Here is a 23,748-nt window from a genome sequence, read left to right as displayed (position 1 = left end):
ACTAGACAAAGACATGTGCAGGTCAGCTAAAAAACACCAGCTAGCTAATCAAAATACAATAATTCTCACCTTATATCAAGTATACTATAATATAAATACTCTGGAGTTCCCACCAGCAAGCCAACCTTAAAAGAAATTGCCCACAGGCACAGCCGAAGGACAAGATTCGTACAACAAGAATTCATAGCCCAAAGCTTTTGCCAAGGAATGTAGAATACTAGAAGATCGTGAAGATCAGATTATTTACAATCTGTACTCTTATTAGTTGTAAAAGAATCGAAACATTCCTATTGGCTTCTCAGGTAATAACAATGACAGGGTCCGAGCAAATATTTTAGCCTAAAGCCTAAATATCACAACCCCGTGCATCCAGCCTAGCTGCGCTGTCTCTCCCTGTATCCCTCAAGGCGATTTTAAAGATTCCGCCTCGGGTAGCGGTCGGCGGAAATCAAAAAAAGAACATAAAAAATCGATAGAACTAACAAAGGACTTATTAACTCCCCGAAAAGGTATTTGAATTTTTACACAGAAATGTTTTTAACCCTTAATTTTCTTCCCAATATTTAAAAAAATTTGACATCATTCCGATCTAATGACTCTTTCTGTAGGGAAGTCGAGCTGAAAAGTAAACTGGAAAAACTCGAAGAATCTTTAAACAGCATGGTTTCAGTACGAAATGAAGTTAATAACAAGAATAAAAATCTTCAAAGTTTGGTGGACGAACTCCGCGAAAGGGACGTTACATGGACAACCGAAAACAGTGGACTAAAATCCAAGCTTGTTTTTGAACAGCACTGCATCAAAGAAATAAAAAGTCAGCTGGAGAAGGAACAGGTCAAAAAAGAAAGTTTAAAAATAAAAAATAAAAAACTATGCGAGAGTCTAAAAACGTTGGAAATGAGGTATGGAACAGTTGAAGCGCAAAGAAAAGAGATTCACGAAATGAATGAATCACTGCAAAATGGAAACATAAAATTAGTAGCTCAATGTAAATTCATGGAAATAAATCTTGCAAAGCTAAGCAATGAAAACGCTGATCTGAAAGAAGAGTTGAAAAAGCGTGAAGAGGAAGTACGCGCGTTTGTTGAAGATGAAAATAACATTGAAATTTATTTGAAAGAAAGATACACGGCATTTACGTCACTACAAGTATATTACGCCAAGTTGGAAGTAGCTAAAAATGAAGTGGAAAAAGAGCGAGATAAGCTAAAAAAGGACATCGAGATTTTATCAAAATCTAAAGAAAATGCTGAGAAAGGCAATCAGGGGTTAGAGGAGAAGTTGAGTCAATGTCAGTTTCTTTTTATAGAGAATGACGAAAAATATGCAGCTATTATGGAGAGGGTTAACACTTTAATGAAACAAAACATAACATATGAAAAAACTATTAAACAAATGAATGAGCAAATCAACGAGTTAAAGCATAACTGTCAGGAACATGTATACAATGAGGAAAAACTACGTAGCGAATTAATCCAGACAACGCAAAGGTTAGAAAAATCTTTTGATGAAAATGAAGAAATTCGAGCAAAGCTGACGGAGAGTTTGAGAAAGATAACACTCACCATGGAGGAGGAAGAATCAAGGTTAAGAGATGAATACAAAAAAAAAGACGTGAAAATAGAACACTTATCTAGAAAAGTGAAGGAGTGTGAAGAAATAATTGAAGCAAACAAAACTCAGATGTTCAACTCAAATGAACGTGTTAATTTGTTATCTGCAAAAGTGGAATGTCTCACAGCCGAAATTTTAAAGTTAAAACAAGAACAAGAGCAACTTGTACAACAAATAGGTAAGGAAATATTATACCGAAAAAAAAAGCAACTGTTGTGTTTAATCTACCACAAAATCAAACAAAAAATGCAGTTGTCATTGGCTAACACTATGCGTAACTTATTTCTCTCGTCCGGTGAATGCAAAGCTGTAGGATCTGGATTCGAAGATAAAAAAACTTCGTATTTATAAGGAATTCGGCACTGGTGGATCCTCATATTGTAAACTTTTCAAAGCAAAAAATTTTTTATGACATCCTTCTTTGAGAAACTTTGCAGAATAAAACTTGATATGTGACCGTCCAGTGACCGTCCTCCATATCAAGTAGTTACGAACACACTTTTGAAAAAACACACCCGTAATTTATATTTGTCAATGTTTTCATTGGACTAATGTTATGTGGTTAGACTTGAATTCGTAAACTTTAGTAACTTGCTGATATCAGCACCACTCCTTTCCTAATGTTAAGGCTCGTATCTTTGTTGTTCAGTAATGCGCGCTAGTGAGAATACGATGTTTTCCTGGTCTATCTGGCAAGGCGCCAGATAGATAGCAGTTAGGGTTAGGGTTTAGGGTTAGGGTTAAGGCAAAATTCATATATGTAATTTTTCTATATAGGCTTCCGCCAATATTAAAATTGTGGTTACGGCACTGGATAGATAGATAGATAGATAGATAGATAGATAGATAGATAGACCAAAAGCAGAGTATTAACCTACTAGTCTGATGCTAATAATATGTCCAGTAATTGAAAGCGATTGCTAATATATCTTTGTCCAATATTGTCATCAAATGAAGAAAACATTTTGCAGTTCTCACAAATCAATTTCTTTTTCTAAAGATCTCATGTAAATATATGAGTTGTCTTCTTCTTTTAACAGAAACGTTTCGACATTGCGAATCTGCGTGGCAAAATGATGCAACGTCAAATTTAAGTAGAATTGGAAAACTGGAAAAGATGCTGGATGAACGAGACAAGACAATGGCACTTTATAGAGAAGAGGTAGGTATTAAGAAAAGACCTTATTGCTTCTGATCCGTTGTAAGACATCTTCCATGTCTATCCTCGTCCCCGGTTAGCTAGAGGAAAATTAAAAACAACAAAAAACCATGAACCTTGAGCAACTCCCAACAAAACATTTAAGTAGTTTACAATTTGTCACGGAAAACAAGTTGGTTTTTATCCTTGTTTTTCAGGTGGAATTGTTGGAAAGGTTATGCAAGGAAGATCAAATGCAAGCTATCAAAGAATTGCAAGAAGAATTAAACAGAGATCACAGTATCCAAGACGTAAGGACGGTTTTGAAGAACAAAGTATAGTTTATGAGGCCAAAACTGTTATATATACTCGGCCAAGAATTGTTTTTACCACAGTACGCTTCTTTGATGAATTGAACTCCTTCAGCTGCATTAAATATCATTTAGCTCTTGTTTTTTGAATATTGAGTTGAAAATATTGAGGCGGCAAAATGCTACAAAATGTCAAGATATAGTCGTATGCTAATAATTTTTCCAAAAAACAAAAGCGCGATGATAGGGTCGTATCCAAGATATGTATATTCACAATCTAAGAAGCCTAATCTAATTTATACTGATGACTTCAGATGTAACTTTTTAAATTATTTGCTTAGCGATAACAGATTTACTATTTTTTAGACTTCATCACTATGGAATGAACTATAAAGAATACTATGGAATGAAATATAAAGAATACATTTCATGGGAGGTCAATGGGAGGTGAAATGGAATACACGTGCTGTTTGCTGTAACTTTTATTATTTATAATTTATGAAATAAAAATATTCAACTTTGCAGTCAAATAAAGTAAATTACAATACGACTAAAGATTTAAAATTATTTATAAAATCCGCAAAATATAAATTCTCAAATATAAAGTGTGATGTTAAATGACAACACGGGTTACCTTGGAAACGCCGTCTTACTTAGTTCGTTCACGACAGGTTCATCGAAACACATGAAGATGGAATCCAAATAATGTAGAAATCTGAAATGAAAATTATAATATTTTAAAGGATAACACTTTAGCACGATTAGCGGCTTACACAATATGCAATTTTTGGTGAATGTTTATCACTCAGGAGAATTTAGGTGCGCAATCTTAAAAATTCTTACTTCCGAAACACCGTTTTAGTATTCCAGCGAAGCAGATTTGAATGGTGTGATTTTTATGCGAATTTATCTGACTTTTAAACAATTTATATTTTTATATACTTTTATTTCGCAGTTCAGAAATATAGACAGAATTTCCAACATGGGTAATAGGTGTTTCATGTAATCCTAAACCTTGGTTTCCATCTGGCGTTAATTCGCGTTAAGTAGGTGCGCTAATTGAACTATTTGCGAAGCAATTTTGCTACGCGAATTATAAACAGTATAATTATATTGTAGAATTATTAAGATTCTTAAAATTTCGATAGAAAAAAATCATAATAGAACAAATTAGTTTGAACCAAGGGGTTAAAGTATAAGCCTAGTTGATCAATTAATTTGCGGTTTTGCTTTTAATACAATGTTAGTTGTATATTAATTGAAAATCATAGTATTGAAACTGTTTACGTCTTCTGAAATTGGTAGTCCTGTTTCTAATCGACTTTACTTGTGTATTTAAAGCTTTTTTGTTGCTTTGGTTTTCCTCGAGATTGGAAAGCTCCTGTAGCTACCCTTTTATGAAGGAAAAGATTGAAGTAATTTGTACAATTATAACGCGCCGAGTTGTGTTTTATTTTATTGAAGATGTAAGAATACAATATTATCAATTTAAATTGGTTTCATCTAGATCAAGGTGAGGCTTAAACAAGTAGCTAGTTAGCTCTGTCTTGTATAAAAGAATTTGTAAAGTAATTTGTATAATAACAATGGAGTAGTTATATTATTACCTGACTGATAGCCAGACATGGAAAACCTGAAGCTAGGGCGCAGACAAAACAAATAGCGTGTTAGAGTCAGCCGACACACCATTTTTCTTCACAGATTTTTTTTCATTAAGTCGGTAACCTGTTAGCTACAGTAATTTAAAAAAAAAATATTCACTTATGCTATCAAACCAACACCAATGTATTTGGCAATACGAATGAGTTGCCCATAGGCCCTCCCTGAGAACAAGGTTTAAAACGACTTGGAAACCGTCATTTAAACAGAACTTCAAGAATGCCCAAGCCGCACAAGTCCTCTAAAAGGTGTGAGCGTTCTTGAAACTGCTTGTCATTTTAGAATATTCTCAGGAATGTTAGACAAGGGAAATTACAGTTTCTGATCCACTGCCCAATGTGTTTGAGCACCTACATAAAAAAGTTCATTATTTTCAACATTATGTGTAAAAATTACCATTTTATTTACGATAAACCATTCGTCAGTTATTTTCTTCATCCAAAGCAGAATCCTCTTCCTATCCAAGGTGCTATTCTATAGCTATGAACTTAATAAAAGACATGATTAAGCATAGTTTTCAAAACGGTCCAATTGCAAAATATGCACAACCTGACCTTAGCAAAGAACTGAATTAAGCCTACAAACTAAGTTCAGCACTTGTAATATTTTTTGTACTGGTGTACTTAACTTCTTAAACGTTTTGTTGCGCATTGATTGAAGCAAACTGGATGAAGCACAGGCAACAAACATGTATAATATCCTCTGGTTGATTGCAATAGTGTTTGTTGAAAGAAAACGAGTGATGGAATTTTCGCGCATGTGTTTTTGAATGTGTATAGAACAATAAACTGTGATTTAATTCCCCTTGGCCTTGCATCAAAACCTATTTTTGATACGCAAATGACTCTAACACTAGATATTTGTGATGTCCACCTACCTAATAGGAAAAAAAGATCAGGGCAAGCTCTGGCACATTTTTAAATTAACTAGTCGATGATCCGTGGAAAAACCCACGGGTTCGTGTCGTAAATCAAGTGAAGCGCATACAGCATTATAGTGTTGCGACTGTAACATATTTTAAAAACAAAACTTTCTCGCACCGATAGCTGAAATAAAAACGTTTACAAACCGTTGTTAGTCCATCATAGCAAAAACAATCGGTCAATATTATTTTATTTTGCGGAATAAGATTTTGTGAAAGTTAAAAAATTAATCGTGACACTGGGTTGATCGCATAAATACAGTTAAACAGTGCTGTCAGGCGTATAGGGATAATACCCTTTTAAAAAAACTTTCTTGCTGTTAACACTGGGCTAACCGTTTAGTGCAGTTAAATAGAGTTGAACAGGCGTAATACTTTTTTCCAAAAAACCTAATCGCAACTACGGTTTAAATGGCAACACAGGGAACAGTCTGCTGTTACCCATCCAGCTAAAGCAATTGCTCAGCCATTTTATTTGCAGAAAATAATAACAGATGTAGCTACCTAACTAACTGCATTTGCTTGCTTAAGAATATTGTTGCAGCCAAAATGAATTTTTATACTTCCACTTTTTAGCCAAATAGCTAGCTAAATGGCTACATCCTCAACATAAAAGTAAATGTTGGGTAGGATAAAAAGCTCTTAAATCAAACAGAATAGTAAAGAGCTACCTAGCTAGCAAGCCTTCAAAATCTAAGGTCTTTAAGGTCTGTACGTAGCTAAAATACGTGACAATATATTTATCTCAACATTAAAAACAAGCAGAAAACAAATATAAAGCTTTCGAAAGATAAAAAAGGCAAACAGACCTTAAAACCTCCCACACATTGCACATGACCATTTTCAAAATCAAAATGGCCTTCTTTCATTCAGCCGCAAAAATCTTGGTTTGTATTTTTAAGAATCAAAATAGCCTACGTTCATTCAGCCGCGAAAATATATTGATTTGTTTTTTAGGCGAAAATCTTGGATTCTTTTTGGTCGCTAAAATGTTTGATTGTTTTTTAAAGAATCAGGCGTCGCAGACCGACGGACAGACAAAATACGGCTATTATTAAATAGATATTTAAGAGATTTACGCGTCTCTTCTGATAACTCTTATACTTTTCTAAACTTGCCTCATTTATTCCCGAAATAAAAACAGCGCTTTTTATTCCATTGACTTGGCCGCAAAAACTAGTGATTTATATTTTTATTTGGTTAACCTTACAATTTTGATGGATATACCCTGCGAATGTTTTCCCAGATGGGAGAACAAAGACAGTTCTAGAGTGTTAAAAGCTTATTCAGTATTTAAGCTATAGAAACCTTTTAAAATTCCGTTCAGTAAGCAACAACCATTATGTGGGATTAAACCCACAACCTCTTGGATATGAATTGAACGCTCTAACAGCTGAGCTACCGATCGTAAAAAAAACACAACCTTCGCAATAAACAGAGTTATGTGACTTTATTAATTATTGTTTCTATATATTATATCCCTCTAGATGCTGTTGCTTGTAGCATTTATGTTATAATACCCGTAAACGTATGTCTGTCACGCAAAGTAGTAACCGCAGTAGCGAGGCACAACAAATAGGCAAAGCCATGGATTTATCCACGGGCCACTTACTAGTTATTAAGCTGTTGCACAATGATGCTAGTATACATATCTTTTTTATAGGCTACCCAGGCTAAGATTGATTGATACGATACGCACTCAGCTTTTATAGGCTGCCTCCCAAATTCTTAGGCCGCATACATCTCAAATCCTAAAATTTCTTTGGAATTTTTATAATTAGTAATCCTGAAAATCAACATAAGCTGCCGAAAAAGGATCTAAGGCAGTTTTTGAGTCAAAATTATACGCATTAATTAGTTCATATTACTTGGTACACATGCAACAACATGAGTGGAAATGTGACTGTATACTTGTTTATGCCGAAATACAAAAGTATCAGCTATATCTTCGTTAACGGCAAAATTATATATATTTATACATTTGTAGTTTGGAAAGTTAGCTCTAAATATCATTCCTCAAAGGCACTGGAAACTGCTCTTTTTCTTTTAAAATGCGTAAAATGGGAGTGAGTCGTGTAATCTTTCAATGGGTGTGATAAAAAGAAGAAAGCGAAACTGTTATCGTTTTTTCTGTAAAAAATTGAAGCTATTTTATATAGCTTGAAAAAGTTAAAAATTCTTTTGATTTGTTTGTTTTTGTTTTAATTGTTTCCCGTGAATTTTTGAAATTCATTGCAGCAGATTCTGTGGCGTCTAGTCCCGGTATTTTTACGTGAAAAAAAATACTGCTTTGTTGGTTTTCTGTTTCGTAAAACGAAATGTCATAAGGTCATCTCCAAAATCGTTAACGCGAAAGTGTCGTGTATTATCTTGAAAGACCGTACCTTACAACGCGCGCCCCTTAATTCGTGAAATTTTCGCACACTCTCTGCGAGTTGTAGAACTCAATGTATTGCATATCTTTCAGAATACTACTAAAAGTATATTGGCGCTCTTTTGTTATTATCATTCTGTGGAAAAAGTGTTACAAAATTTTAACACGCGTTATTCCTTTTTGTTAGTTTCGCGTAATTTAATTTTCTCAAATATTCGCGCAGCCAAATTCGCAAAAGAAACTGATTTTGCGCAACAAATTGTTCTGCAGAGCGTTCATTTCACTACCTCGTCCCAGGGTTCTTCTACGCTTATGAGATTAAGTTTTGATGTATTTCCACAAGATGTTGGGGACAAAGTATTGGATAGTTTAATTTTGCTTGAAACTTGCAAAATGTTTTCGCAGTCTTTTTTAATTTCTAGTTTAACGCCTAATGGTAACGTCGATGACTAATTAGCGCACCTGTTTTAACTTCGATTATTGCGCGGGCTAAATATCAATTTTTTTAAAAAGTTCAACGCAAATTAGAAATTCAGCATATTATGTGTGCAAAAGCCATTTCTACAAACATTTTTTTACAACGTCGGACAAAAACAGTTTATATTTAAAAGATTATACATTAATTCTTCAGATGGTTATATTCTCCAAATTTACCTCGTTTTGCAAAAAATTCACGGTACTAAAACTCTCGAACGTTTTCTTTTTTGGTTTTTCCTTCTCTTTTTAATTCGCCTTGTGAAAATCCATAATGTAATGTCCTCTTCGATGTTGTTGGACGTATTTCATTAACTTAAATCAGCGTTAATTTCACTTTTTATAGAAACGTCCTTGCGATAAATACTCAATATGATTAAATCTGAGGTCAGAAATTAGCACGAAAAAATTAACGCGATTAAACTCCAGATGAAAACCAACCTTACAAGCCTGTTATATACTCACCTTCTGTTCTTTCGTCTTTGTTGGGTCAGTTTTTTCAATTCTTCTGACTCACAGATATTATGCAAACACGGTAAGATATCCAGTGAAATTGTTTTCCTGTCTATCAAATACGAGGTAGATAACCTTTGCTCAACGGATTTGTATAAATTCACGTATTTCTCGCGCGGTCTAGAAGGGAAATATATATATTGAAATCTTGTGTTTCCACACAATTTACTTAATGAACCCCACCGAAAGAAAACATCACTTTACCACTAAACAGTTTTTTCGATTTGGTGATGGGACTTAAAATTTATATTTCGGATTAATTAAAAATCAAAATCACATCGCGAAGTGATATAATTTAGTCATGCGCAATGTGAAGAGAAAAAAACATAGGTAATGAAATAAATGGCAATGTATGCAACTTACAGAGATTATCTTCACACTTTGTCTTGTGAACAAAATGGTAGCCTAGTTGTTAAATGCAAAAAACTATGAAAGGTAACTTTAGAATGACAAACAAGATTGATACCTATCTTGAATGTAAAACAGCGTAGGTCCATTCTGTTCTGTAAAATATCGGTGACACTCTTCAGTCGTATTTTTCATAGATTGACACATATCTCCAATAGGGTACGGTACGTCTATGTCTTTCTCCTTGGTCAAACTGTCAGTTAGACTATCCTGTTCTTTTACAGTCCACATATGCTGGTCAGTATTTGAGTTCGTGCGACCGTTTCGTACATATGCATCCATACTTGATATAAGATCAGATGTATTGGAAAGTTTACCAATACTTGAATTATCTACATGAAATGAATACAACGTAGATGAAAGTAACCTTGTTGTTGCGAGAAGTCAAGTGACACACCCTAAACGTACAAATTTGCGCAAAATTTTTTGTTATGCGTGTGAATTTTCCAGAAATGCTTTTTTTTCCACGTGTAGTATACAGGATTTTTATTAAGCAACATGAGCCTCAACCAATATTTTGCTATTTATAAAAAAAAAGCACTGGGTGAATTGACCAATTTTCAACTGTGTGTGCAATAATTATGTTTTTCGCGTTTATGGAAATGTTGTAAAAGTTATTCACGAAAGTTCGTCACCGCGATAATTAGTACGTTTATTGTATTTTATAGAGATGTTCAAAATGGTTTTGATTGACACTAGTAAATATGACCGAGGTATGACACTATACCACTCGTTTGAAACCTTCTGACATATTTCACAATAACATTTGTAATGCATACTAGAAGGTCGCATGGAAAACGCATAATTAGAAAAAAAACTAACCTGTCTTCAGTCCCCTCATATTTTTTAAAAACGAAAAATGTGTACATTTGAGCCTGTAAAAGTTTTCTTTTCTGAGAATCTAAAGAGGGAAACTAGATATACTTTTCAGCTAAGAAACAAAATCAATATCTTTTTTGTTGTTATTTACATGTTTTTCTCTTCGAAAAAACAACGAACGAACGAACAAAAAGAGCATAACATAATATTCTCATACCTCTTCCTTATCAAAAAATACTTCTTCTTGGAAAATCGGAATTAAAGAAACCTCTGGAATTTTAATTGCAACATCTCCGCAATTCTCTTCGTCGTCGTATTTTTCGTTAGCATCCATTATACACCCAATCTCATGACATTGTTCATGTTCTTGTTTCTTATTGCTTTCGTTATCACAACTCTCAAAAACTACATTCATTTCCACAGACAGTATCATTCCATTTCCATTCGTCTCGATATCCTGGCTGTAGTTGTTATTAATACCGACATTGATAGCTTGAACGTTGGTAGTGTGCGCCGTATCTCTGTTCAAAGCATTTTCCATATTTTTTTCTGCAGGTTTTTTCCGAGGAACAAATGTAATTTTGTTTTTGTTTTTCAAAGTTTGAAATAAAGGTTGCTGGCCTCTTTCAAACCAAAACTGCAATTGCAGCATAGTTTTTCGAACGTCTCTCTCACAAAAATTAATGATGTAACGTAACAAATCGCTAGGTACAAACACCTGTTCTACTAAACACATGACTTGCATCATGGGTAATATTTGATCTACAGAAGGACGTTGCAAACAAACGTGTTCCACCCAATCATGTCCATCGATATGACATTCTTTATTCACGTTTGAATCTTAAAAAAAAACATGCTTTAAATTGATGGCAAATGAGCACGTGTACGAAATATACTTTAAAATGTGCAGGTTTTCGAAAGATTTAACTTTGCCTTCGAAACCTAAAACCTGTTAAAATCTTTTAGAGTTATATATATCATTCTTTACAAAAATATCCAAAGTCGCCATAAAAAAAAAACAGTTCCTTTGCGGAAAGATGAATACGCTGGCTGGAAGTCCTCTGACATTTAATTTCCAATGTATAGCGTCTAAAAGGTACTAACTTAAAGAGGACAAAAAGATGCAGAGAAACTGCTGCAGAAAGCAAAAACAACATATATGATAAAAAGAGCATGATGATCCAGATTACAGGAATGCAATACACGGTCAGCTACAATATAACCACATTTCAGTACACTTACCATTACATGTTAGAATAATTGGTCTTTTCGCCAACCTTCGTAAATCTGTCAGACCAGACCAAAAGCCTCTATCTAATTCTTCATGTATAACATCAACCTGAGCAAAGAAACAACTTGCAATTAATACAACGAATAGACTTGTGGACAAAAAAACATGCTTATCCTGGTGGACACAAACTACATTTGTTTAAGTTGGTTACCATTTAAAACCTCACTCAAAACATAAAGTTAAAGAAATATCTTTCATGTTCTGGATATTGAAGGTTGACGAAACCAAAATTTAAAACTGAAGTTCAATGTGAACTTTTTAAATATTTTAATCTATATGGTAAACTAAACATGCTTTATATTTTTATAATTACTCCAGAAACTATAAACGTAAGCCATACCTGTTCAAACAACACAAGAGACATAACATCTGCGTCGTTTACTGGTGCTTTCTTCTCTTCTTGTTTACCTTTGCCAAAAAATTTTGTCATACTTTGAGATCCCTTCACATCATCTTCCTGCACAGCTTTTTTCTGGATTCCTTTACCAACTTGATGAGATACGACAGCTTCGATAACTTGATCATAAACTTTTTTACCCGTTCGATACATAGAAGGATTTAATTCCAATACCTAGGAGAAATAATCACAACGAGGTCAAGAAACATAATTTATAGAAGCAGAAACATGAAACAGGAAGAACTCAGACTAATTAAGAATCATTAGCTACAAGCTGATCAAATGAAATCACACTGTATTTATGTGTGAAACAATAAGAATACCTCTTTTGAATGAACTAAATTCAATTCTAGTTTAACTAATAGAATAAGACATCACTTGAAATAAAAGCTATTTTTTGATGGTGCACGATGTTCATTAGTCTCTATTTATTCCCGGGCGCGAAAAGGAAAAAACAAGCTTTTTCATAATGACAAATAAGAATATATATTTACCTTGAAATCCATTTGCTTCGCACATGCATATACTGCTGCCGTCGTGCCACAACCACAAGGACCAGTAAGTAGAAAAGTGTTTGATAAAACATTCTCATCATCAGAATCGTCTTCACTTTCAAAATCACTGTCACTCTCGTAATTTTTTTTTTGCCTAAACAAAAAACGCACGGCTTTTAAACAGTTTGCAGGCTAAATAGTGCTAGGTACTTCACATGAGTAGTAAGTTGAATAACGCCCTTGCGTTTATTTTGCATTATTTGATACGTTACCAAATACAAAAAATCCCATTATGGCTAGCTTCAGATTGAATGAGTCGTTTATTTCTTTGTTTTTTTTAAACAAAACTTTAAAATATTTTTTTTTATCATTGTCAGAGAAAATACCAACTTTTTCAAAGCTCTGACAGCCATCTTTTTCACAATAGCCTCGTGTCTTTCTTTCCACGAGTTTAGCCAGGTAAACAGTTTCTTGATTTTGACTCGATCACCTATCATAAAGCGTGCTTTTGATGGTTGATATTTTTCGGTCCACGAAAGAAACGAGTTCATAACATCCTCGTTTAGTATCACTTCTAAAGATAAATAAGATGCATCAAAATTATATTTATAATCACACTACATTATTTTGCAGAGATATTTTATGAACATCTAAGATAGTTCGCAATTAAAATACATTATCTGGAACAGCAACAAGATAATTCCTTTTAATGCTGTACCGTAATTAAATCTACTCACCAATGTGAGATTTTGATTTTTTAGGTGAAAACATTATTTCTTGGGCTGGTGCAACAACAGCAATCTCTTCCACGCTGGCAGGGCGAAGCTTTTTTTTTTCTTGTGGGATAACGGGGCTTTCAACTTTTGCCCACTTCTGTTTCTTTCCACACTTATAATTCGTTTGTGGCTTAGTGGGCGTGACTTCTTCAAATTCAGTGTGGCAGTAATTTATAAATGGCTTTCGCGTTCTACTTGAGCGCCTACAATAACCAGAAGACTCTTCTGTGTTTAGTTGGCTGTTTGTACCGATATTTGGTTTTGTGTGGATTTCTACATTTCCTTTTTTGTTTGTTTTTTTCTCACAATATTCATTCTCTTGTTTTATTGTTACATCTAGCAATATATCGGCTTTGTCTTTTTGTTTGCCAAGAAGAGGGTCAGTCAAGTGGTTCTTGTCACGATTTCTTAACGATCTTCGTCTTGGAAACAAGTCCTCTTTTACGCCAGTTCTTTGTCTTTTTGATGGTATATCAATTTCTTTCTGGATCCTTCTCTTTCCTGATTGGTTTAAAGTCTTAATTTTATTTTCTGTTTCACCAGGGCTTTTTAAATTCCTCTTAATTTCGTCCAATCGCGGCGAGATATCTTCAGCTACTATTTCACATGGTGTTGGGGAACTAATACGCTTCAACTTTATTTTGCAAGGCGTCACTCTTTCATCTTTGCACAACAGGTATTTGGAATCAATAGTGGATTCAGGTTCTGCTTTTGTTAACAATGCTTTATCGGCATCATGTCCTGTCTGAGCAGGTGAATTGGTCATTTCGCATTCCATTTCTTCTGTCTGTATTGGATGGGTAATCTCGTCCAAGCTTTTCTTACAACTTGTTGCAATCCTTTTGACATCCTTTCTCTGTGTATTAGTCTTAGATGAGTTTTTATCACAATCTATAGCATCATTGTGTCCATCTGTGGCATTTTTTATTATGGTTTCATCATTGAAACTTGGGATTTGTTTTGTTTCGCTGTCAGTCTTTATGAAGCAATTTAAAACGACTTCAACAGCATTTTGATCATTGCCAACCTCATTTCGTTTTGTTTTTGTTGCTGCTGCTGTTGATGGTGATGTGGGTACAACAGCAGCAGGCATTTTTAGCTCATCGGGTTGAAGTTTGCCTTGTTTAGTCTGATCTTTAAATGTGTCTTCATCATTTTGTTTCATTAACACTCGTATATCTGAAGGATTTCCGCAGTCATTTTCCCTTGTCCTTTCTTGCTTCAATTCAACCCCTTCAGTGTCATTTACACCAGCTTTATTACCTGTTTTAACTGTGGAAACATCTTTTATAGTTAACTCGCCCTGGTCTTTTTTAAATTCTACTGCAAACCGTTCCACTTTTTTTTTCACTCTGTCTTTTTGAAATGAGTTTGTAATGTTTTTTTGTTTGTCTACTTTAGAAAAAATATCCCTCAAGTCTCTTCCTTCAAGAGATGCCTTCCTCACAATAATAGCTTCTTCCGTAGACGCAGAGCTACAAGTTACTGAAGAGATATTATGTCCGCTGATTCCATTTTTTTTTAAAACTAAGTTTTTTTCAGGAATTTTAGTGTAATCTTCTTCTTCTATACTGTTTTTCTTTCTTTTCTTTAACTCACTTTCATTAGTTCCAGCATCATACGCGGATACATTTTCATCACAAGTATCTATAAACTCTTTACTATTATCGTCATTAAAGTCATCTTTACGTTTTCTTTTCCTTTCTTCCAACCGTTTACGCGCCTTACCAAACAAACCAGTTATGCTTATCCCACCCGGTTTCGCATTTGAGTTGCAAGAAACATCATTTTCAGCACACTCTATTGTTGCACTTTCTTCCTTTGGTTTGTTTGCATTCAAGTATCTCACTTCATTTTTTCTTTCAGACTTCCATTCAGACCTTTGTTCTACACACTGTGTGCCTTTTTCTTCGTCGCCGATATCCGGTGTTTTCTTTCTCTTTTTCTTATTATTTCGAAACATCGATCGAATGTCTTTACCTTCTTTTTTTATATGAACTGCAGGAGCATCAATAACTGGTACCTTATTCGCTTCTGAAAGACATTTGTCAGATAATGCAAGTGTCGAGTTTTGTTGCCAAAGTGATTCTACGGCTGCTCTCGACAACCGTATTCTTTCTAAATCTAAACGAAAACGTTCTCTATGTTAACATTAGATATAGAAGTCCAACAATTTAGTGTAACCTACAGAAGACAGGCAGATTTTTTGCAAATTACACAAAGACACCAAATATCAAATATAAAATTAAATTAGAAGACAATATTTAAGCACCTTAGGCTGAAATAAGCAAAGTAGTATAGGAAAAAAGTTTTTAAACTTTGGGATAAAGAGCACGCTTAGCGTAGAAAGGAGTGTTCGACCTAAAAATAATTGTTTTTTATTTCATGAGTTTAAGCAGAATGCGAGTTATGATGAGCTTTGTAACGATCATTGGTTAAAATTGTCGAAAAAACTTAAATATCTCAAAAAGTAAAAATATTAAGAAAAAAAATATTAAAAATCGTGTTTTGATAAATGTTTTGTAACCACAAAAAAGCAAACGGTAACACGAGAACCCAGTAGTTTTTTAAAAGAGATCCCATTTGTACAAGAGAGGTCCTTTTTTTAAACCTTTAAAATTTATTTTTCTTAATAACTTTTATACCATTATTTAGGAAATCATATAAGCTTTTTAAAAATAAATTATTGTATCGAAATAAAATATCAAATCTTTTTGTATACACACGCCTTAAATAAGTTTTCTCCACACTTATTTAAACATACACATTGATAAACAAGAGGAGAAGAAGTAGAAGGAGGTATTGGGATTTCAAAAAATAATACACTTAAACGCCTCTGGATTGAGATTTTTATCAACAAAGTCTATTTATATGTTTTTACCGCTCACCAGAGACATCACAATGTATGCCCAAAGAATTCACCTTTTCGTTTGATGAACACACCAACAAAATTATCAGTGAACAAAAAGAGGTGATTTTCGGACAGTTTTAACGTTCATTACAGCAAGAAAAATGTAAAGAGTTTAAATCAATTGCTACATTGAATGGTTTCAAACAACTTATAAAATCATCAACAAGAATGTCAGAAGAAGCCTCGCTGTGCGATTCATAAAAATGCCGGAAATTTGTTAATTTTGGTAATTACAATTCAGATAATTTAATAAATTCTGTTTGCGAAATAGACAGACAACCAGTTTACGATAATAATACCGAAACAACTATTTAGTAACAAAACTCTTCGACTCACATGCGCCAATCCTTAAGCGAGTCAAGGTAAAAAAGCAAAATCTTCTCAGCATCATCGTATTTTAAATGACACTTAATCAATTCCTCGAAAATTTTGCAATGCCATTAAATTAATTTTCCTAAGTGAAAGTAAGTCTAAAAAACACATTAAGCGACATAAAAGGTCCATGAAATCAAATGCCATTTATTTAACTTGGCGTTTAATTCGAAAGATAAAGCTACGCACAAAGAAAGTTTTTAAATTTTCAAAAGTCTTTGTACTATTTGTTGAGAAAGAGCTTCGTTCGCTTCAGCGAAAAAAAGCCACAGGTACTGACGATCTTTCTCCAAATTTACTGCAGAATTATACTTCCGTGATTAGTAAACCACTGACACATAATAAAACTTTTAATCAGGACTATGACATCATCAAAGGTATTCCCAATATTTAAGCCTGGTGACACTAAGCTGATAGAAAATTACTGAAAATTATCCAAAATATTAGCAGTTCATTAGCAAGTACGACAAAATCAAAAAATAAATGAACAATGGAAAGTTCATTGGGATGTGTATCATCATCATCATTCTCGGCTTAACGTCCGTTTTCCAGGCTAGCATGGGTTGGACGGGGTATATTAATGACCCTCTTCCAATCTGATCTAGAATGTGTTAGATCTAAACTCAACTTCCTCTGTATCAAGTCCGTCCTTATAACCTCCTGCCAAGTCTTTCTCGGTCTGCCTCTGGGCTTTGCCCCAGGAACTATCAAGTCTCCAAAACTTTCTTACCCAATTATTTCCCTCCATTCTTTCCAAGTGCCGCAGCCAATTCAATCTTCTTATCTGAATAACATCTTTAATTCTACGGATACTTAGCCTGCTTCTTAGCTCATCTGAACTCTTTCTGTCTCTCAGACTGGCGTTACACATCCACCTAACCATTCTCATAGCATTCCTTTCTAAACGGTCAAGATCTTCCTGCTTCACTATCTTGAATATCTCATTGCGCTGGTCTTCCCTTCTTAACACAAATGCAAATCTGTTTCTCTTTGCTTCTGATTTTGCCTTATACACTGCTGTACGAGCACGACGCTTAGCTTCTAAGTAAATATTTTTACTACCACCTGACTTCCACTCTTTCCAAAGTTTCCTCTTTTTCTTTATACACTGGTCAACCTCATTATTCCACCACCAGGTCTGTCTATGTCTAGCTGGTCCTTTCGTCCACCCAAAGGTATCATCAGAAGCTTCTAGAAGACAATTCTTCAAAGTAGTTCAAGTACTTTTAACATTGTCACTATCACATTGACCATTGTGGGCTAACTGCTGAACTTTTGCACTAAATTGTCTTGCTACAATCTCTTCCTTCAGCTTCCAGACTTTAAGACGGGGCCTGTACTTTTCCTTGGCTTCTTTAACACTCTTCAAGATAATATAACAAACCAGCAACCTATGCTGGGAAACACACTCTTCCCTCGATTTAACTTTCACGTCCTTCACCACTTTCTTGTCTCACTTTCTAACCAGGAAGTAAACTATCTGTGTCTTACAACCGCCTGATTCATATGTTATCAGCCTACTCTGTCTCTTACTGAATGATGGGTTGCAAACCACCATGTCCGTTGCCATTCCAAACTCAAGCAATCTCTCCTCTTCCTTATTTCTGCTCCCAAATCCATAGCCTCCATGCACACCTCTATAACCTTCGGATGACTACTCAACATGACCATTAAAGTCGCCGCCACCATGACAAGTTTAGTGTCTCCAAACTTGGATGTGACTGCTATTAACTCATCATAAACTTATCTTTATAAGCTGACAGAAAATTGACAATCCTATTACCTATCAAAAACTTTATCACTATGATACGACTATTAACATGCATAACATCTATTACTTTTTCTACCCACTTCTCTGCAACTAATATGCCAACTCCTCCATATCCATCACTATTACCAATCCAAAAAAGCTTATACCTTGCCCTCCTACCTTTCACAAATCTCACTGAAGCTCCTCTTCACCTGACTTCCTGAACACAAAACATATTAACAGATCTACGTTCTAACATTTCAACTAATTCACCTGCTCTACCTCTCAGAGTACCAACATTTACACTAGCCATCCTCAACCTAGTGTTATCTACCTTGTTGTGTATATCTAGATTTTGTCCAAGATGTTTGACACGATTAGTCATAGTATTTTGTTACCGGCATATGGTGTAACTGGTGCAAAACTTGCATGGTTCACGGAATATTTATGTTTGATCGAACACAATTTAAAAGAAATGCAGAACATTTGTTCCACTCCAAATTCCATTAGTAGTTGAGTTTCTAAAGAATCAATTTTAGGTCCAAAAACTCAGATATTATAACCTATGCCGACAATACCGTTATTTATAATCCTCACAAAAATGTGGAAGATATTGAATATGTCTTAAATGAGGATTTAGCTTTGATTGGTCAATATTGTATTGAAAACGAATTCTCCTGAACCTTAAAAAAGGAAAAAAACGGAAATCATGTCATTTGGCTATTAAAAACGACTCAAACTTCATGGAAGAGTTCTTATCATCAAGCTTAATGGCACTTGCTTCAATTTATATGCGTCACCGGAAAGATGTGAATGTGCGAGATACAGATCTGCCTTCTTGTCGAAAGCTGCCTCCAGAAAAAGATTGATCACCCGATATTTGACAACTACTTCGAAATAATGGGTCATAAAAAAAACATGAGAAATAACAACATCTCACTAAAGCTTTCACCTGTAAAGCCAGAAATCGCAAAGAAACGATTTTATCTTGGTGTGTCAGTACTCTTCAATAATTTACCAGTTAAAAGACGAAGATTGTCATTTAATTGTTAAATATCCTTTCTTTTCTAACTGTTCGATATGCTTGTTTACTAATATTATATAAGCATGATGATACACAGAACAACATCGATAGTGCTTTTTATGTACTTTTTCAAAACTAAAGTTTTTAACACCCTGTATAATTATTCAGAAATAAATAAATAAACAAGCAACCCAAGGGTTTCCGCGTTTAAGGATACGGTCATTTTCAGGGTCATTTTTTTTTTAAAAAAATATTTTTTTTAATTTTGATTCTTTGGCATAATTTCCTGATATTTTTTAAAAAAGAATCAAAAATATTTATTGTTAAGAGTGATAAAATGAAGAAAAATCTTCTTTATCTTTTAGTGTTTTCAATAGTGTGTTCAAAGTATAAAATTCATTAAATATATTTAATCTGTATAATAATTAAAGAGAGTTATGCAAAACGAATAAAATATTGCATCCCTACATAAAACATAGGAAACATTTAAACTTTGATAATACGAATATATTATTATTTATCATCTATACCTTTTTAATTTATTTCTTTATTATTTTCGTTTTTATCCTGTTATGTTATGTTATCCTGTTGTCTGTTTAACAATAACTAGACCCATAGTTCTGGGAAAATACTTTACTTTTAATTTCAAATAAAATATTCATGAGTTATTAATTATTCATAACGTTTAAGTGGGTGAAACCACGATTCTTGCATGTAAAAGCAAAGGTCTTTGATTTGCTTTTTCTCGAAATAAAATTTTCAGTCGTAACGGTATATATTTTTGTCGAACACTCCCCTCCATCTTGTCGAATTTGTACGAAAACAAGTTTGTTGCGACAATTATATCTTTGGCTACAAAACTTTGCTTTTTTTAACGCAGAAAGTGAGGAAATATGGAGTTAATGTACTGAGTATGTGTCTCAGGGGGTTACCGTATCCTTCAAGGGAATATAACATAACACAAGTGAGAAAACGTCATGAGACATTTCTCAGAAAAAATCTAACACAGCGTTTTGGAATAAAATTAATTTTAAAGTGAAGCTTCGGTAGTCTTCCTTCATTTACAATTTAAAAAAAGGATAAATAAATAAAAACTATCGCTGTCCATTACGCTGATATAAACATTAAAAATGACTGCGTACGAAGCTGAAAATAAAGTTAAATGATATCGCATGATTTTGAATTTTTTTTTAGTATTATAAACCACAAACTTTAAGAGCGACAACAGCTAATACTATTTGCGTTTGAAAGCATTTTTCAAAACATTAATAGTGAAACAAACTTATTTATATAGAGCGATTTGTATAAAGGAGCTTTAGCTCTCTATACAAATCGCTTCATATAAATTTGTAAAACAATTTTAAAAGAATTTAGAAATTCTTTTAAAATTGTTTTAAAAATTTAACACAAATATAAGACCTTGTTAAAAAATAAAAATTATTTAAATAATTTTTTTTTATCAAGAATTTCAAAAAAATGCTTGACGAATGGGATTTGAAAACCAAACAATTTTCCCTCGCAGAGCGCGCAGAAATTGAATAAGTAAATTTACTCTATTTGAAGTTCTTGGAACAGTAATATTTAATGAGAAAAAAGGGCACTCAAGCGGTTTCAAGCAGTACAAAACAACCGCAGGCACTCTCACTTTAATCGCTTTAAATTTAGGTAAAATGATATGCATACTTTTTGTGATTACATTTTTCTGGCATACTAAATATTGTGTGAAGACTTTCTTGACAGGGAAATCCGGATATTCTAACATTAACAGATTCAAACACTCTTCAAGTCTTTGCGGAGGAGATTCTTTAGCGGTAAGGTTTGATATCATAACCTAAAAAAAGTGTTAAAATGTTAATATTAATCTGCAAATTTCTAAAAAGCTTTCTGCAAAGTAACACAATTTTACTTACTGATAAATTTAGCAAGCTCTTATAATTTAATAAACTATTTCCATTTAACTGTTCTAAAACATTTTTCCCAGACTCTAAAACAAACAAACAAACAATGAAAAGGAAAAAGAAGAACACTGTATTTTGATAAAAAATCTTAAATCTAAAAGAATGGGTTGATTATCTTCACTGATAATTTTGGGCAATTCTAGAACATATTTGTTAATTTACGAGGTATTATTTTTTCAGAATATCTTCAGATTTCTCCCGAAATCCCAGCCTTTCCCACAACATTTCCAGGATAAATTTATTTTTTCAGGGTTTTCCAGGAAAGTGGGCAAGCAACAGTATTAAATCATAGCTATCAAATGCATCTTTACCTTGTTCCTCACTATGGTATCTCAACAAATGGTGCTTCTCCAATAGCCTTTTTTTCTCAGATAGTTGTTGAATATGATTAACACAAGGAAATGGAGTGGGTAGAGCGCATGCTACAAATTCTAATGCAGAGTCGCTTGATTCTTGGTTAGAATTTTTTGAAAAATCTGAAAAAGATTAGGTACGAATTAAAGCATAATACACAGTTTATCTTGTTCGTATCACAGTTAATTCCATGTTTTTGTGTACACAATTTTTTTAAGTGATTTTAATTGAGGTGATAAGTTAGAAGCTATGTGTAATATTTATGAAAAAGTTTAAAGAAGACTATATTTTAAAATATATAATTTTTTGATGAAATGTGACGATATAATGACAACAAGCTAGAGTTAATTCAGTTGTTTTGTTGTTTGCATTATGTGAGCATTAAGGACGAGGCATTATAGTAGGGTATTTATTCAAACACAACATAAACACAGATATAATACTGGAATTTTTTTATTTAACATATTTAGCATGGAAAGGGGTCATACTTTATGCCTGTGGCAAATTTAAATTTTAGAATCTTCTAAAATACTTGCTTTATTGTTATCAAATTTTCGATTATCAATAAGTATATTTATGAATTGCATCTTTTCCAATAATATTGACCCCACCTGTTGATGACATCACAAGTTATTAGAGATTGCTTAAACCCATCATAGTAAAAACTATTTAAACACACAAGTATGAAAATTTTAAAAAGTGTTGATATTATTTCAAACATATCGCATGACTTGTTAAATTCAAAAAAAATACCAAGGCCTCAAAAAGGCTATATTGAATAGGGTTAACCAAAAGAAATATATTATAAAAGCATTATATTATAAAGCATGCTCTTATTCTCAACTGCATTCTTAATCTCGCTTGTAAGGATAGTATTGCTTTCCAATTCCTATCTATCTAACTATACGTCCGAAATAGGTGATTTCTACGTCATCAATGAGCTTTTTTTATGCAATTTCTTTTTGTAGAAAATTGCCTTTAGGTGGATTCGAACCCACCACCTCTGGGTTCACATTATGATGACTTTAGCCAACTGAGCAATTACGCTTTGAGTAATAATATTTAATTAGACAGCTGTTATATTAATCATTTGTAAAATGCAAATCTCAACGAAATAAAGTTGTGTTGTGACTTTCAAATTCTAAGAATAATCCTACTGAAGACCCTGCATCTTGTTTTTTTTTTGCAAAAAACAGACAACAGTTTATCAATCAATGTAAAAATAATAAAGATAATGCTAAGTCTTTTGTACTCAACCATACAGAGGGTTTTCAGAGTTCAAAAATGTTTTCTTTCTGTCTAGAGACAGGTGAGACTAATTTAATTTCAAAAACACTATTACTTGTAAAAACATAGGCTTGAATTCTTTTGTAAAATTATGAAAAATTATTCTGTACTATTCTGTATCTGTCTGTAAGATATACGCTTTTATAAAACTACGTGTCGAACCTAGGCTTGGTGTTTTTATTTTTGAGCCTTCTTTAGCCTCATTTTGTTCTTATTTATGGACCCTTTACCCAAGTTCTCTGTAATTTTAAATACTTGTCATGAACAATCGCATCAATATCAATGTCATTTACACCAGTTACGGTAGCTTTAGAGAGAATTACAAGAGAAATGATATCCTAGATTGATCTTATATGGCAACATTTAAAATCGGGTTAACTTAATTTTGAAACCAATGAAGGCTGAAATATGAGCTCGTGTTCTTATAAAATTATTCTTATAAAACAGAAAGTATGTAATAAAGATTCAGTAGAAGTGATCCTGGGTTTTGTTAAATTATAGTGCTGTTTTTAAAAAGCATAAAAAATATAGTGAAACAATTATACCTTCATTATTTATGTTTCCTTGTGAAGATTGTATTTTACCTTTAACTGTGTGCTTTTGTGGAATGGGTTGATTATCTTCACTGATAAATAATATACCAACAGCTTTTTGAGAGGTATTATTATCACCGTCACTATCACCATCATCGTCACTTTTATCTTTTGTAAAAAAATTGCTTCTTTTTTTTTTTGTCTGTTTTACAGGACTACCAACATTCTTACTTCGGCATTGAGTATTGTTCTCCATACTAGACTCTATAGCTTTGCTGTTTTTTTTCTTTGGTGTAAAGAAAAAAGAAAACAATGTCTTCTGTGGTTTTGTAGGAAGCGGTGGAAGAGGAATTTCCTGTGAATTGCAAA

At 33.4% G+C, this 23,748-nt stretch overlaps 2 protein-coding genes across 4 annotated transcripts in view; one reads left to right on the top strand and one right to left on the bottom strand.

Moving 5' to 3' along the window:
* LOC130648375 (paramyosin-like) overlaps nucleotides 1–3,610 on the top strand; it is a 34,166-nt gene extending 30,556 nt beyond the window's left edge. For both annotated transcript variants that reach the window (XM_057454415.1, XM_057454414.1), the window contains 4 exons: nucleotides 609–1,792; nucleotides 2,655–2,776; nucleotides 2,971–3,063; nucleotides 3,430–3,610. In XM_057454415.1, the coding sequence (XP_057310398.1) occupies nucleotides 609–1,792; nucleotides 2,655–2,776; nucleotides 2,971–3,063; nucleotides 3,430–3,456 (1,426 nt within the window). In that variant the 3' untranslated portion in view covers nucleotides 3,457–3,610. The remainder of the gene's footprint in view (nucleotides 1–608; nucleotides 1,793–2,654; nucleotides 2,777–2,970; nucleotides 3,064–3,429) is intronic.
* Nucleotides 3,533–23,748, bottom strand: part of LOC130648372 (uncharacterized) — a 28,306-nt gene continuing 8,090 nt past the window's right edge. The window contains exons 3-16 of one of the 2 annotated variants that reach the window (XM_057454407.1): nucleotides 23,392–23,734; nucleotides 21,517–21,681; nucleotides 21,158–21,231; nucleotides 20,931–21,078; nucleotides 13,152–15,314; nucleotides 12,805–12,988; nucleotides 12,415–12,568; nucleotides 11,864–12,094; nucleotides 11,475–11,571; nucleotides 10,450–11,072; nucleotides 10,236–10,314; nucleotides 9,472–9,745; nucleotides 8,958–9,125; nucleotides 3,533–3,778 (exon numbers count right to left, since the gene is read on the bottom strand). In XM_057454407.1, coding sequence (XP_057310390.1) covers nucleotides 3,694–3,778; nucleotides 8,958–9,125; nucleotides 9,472–9,745; nucleotides 10,236–10,314; nucleotides 10,450–11,072; nucleotides 11,475–11,571; nucleotides 11,864–12,094; nucleotides 12,415–12,568; nucleotides 12,805–12,988; nucleotides 13,152–15,314; nucleotides 20,931–21,078; nucleotides 21,158–21,231; nucleotides 21,517–21,681; nucleotides 23,392–23,734 — 4,788 coding nt within the window. In that variant the 3' untranslated portion in view covers nucleotides 3,533–3,693. The remainder of the gene's footprint in view (nucleotides 3,779–8,957; nucleotides 9,126–9,471; nucleotides 9,746–10,235; nucleotides 10,315–10,449; nucleotides 11,073–11,474; nucleotides 11,572–11,863; nucleotides 12,095–12,414; nucleotides 12,569–12,804; nucleotides 12,989–13,151; nucleotides 15,315–20,930; nucleotides 21,079–21,157; nucleotides 21,232–21,516; nucleotides 21,682–23,391; nucleotides 23,735–23,748) is intronic. The other variant, XM_057454408.1, reaches the window with a different exon arrangement.

Source organism: Hydractinia symbiolongicarpus, chromosome 7 (genome assembly GCF_029227915.1).
Source record: "Hydractinia symbiolongicarpus strain clone_291-10 chromosome 7, HSymV2.1, whole genome shotgun sequence".
In the NCBI taxonomy this organism is placed as follows: domain Eukaryota; kingdom Metazoa; phylum Cnidaria; class Hydrozoa; order Anthoathecata; family Hydractiniidae; genus Hydractinia; species Hydractinia symbiolongicarpus.
The sequence above is the reverse complement of the archived record's forward strand: the minus strand, read 5'-3'. Positions and strand labels throughout refer to the sequence as shown.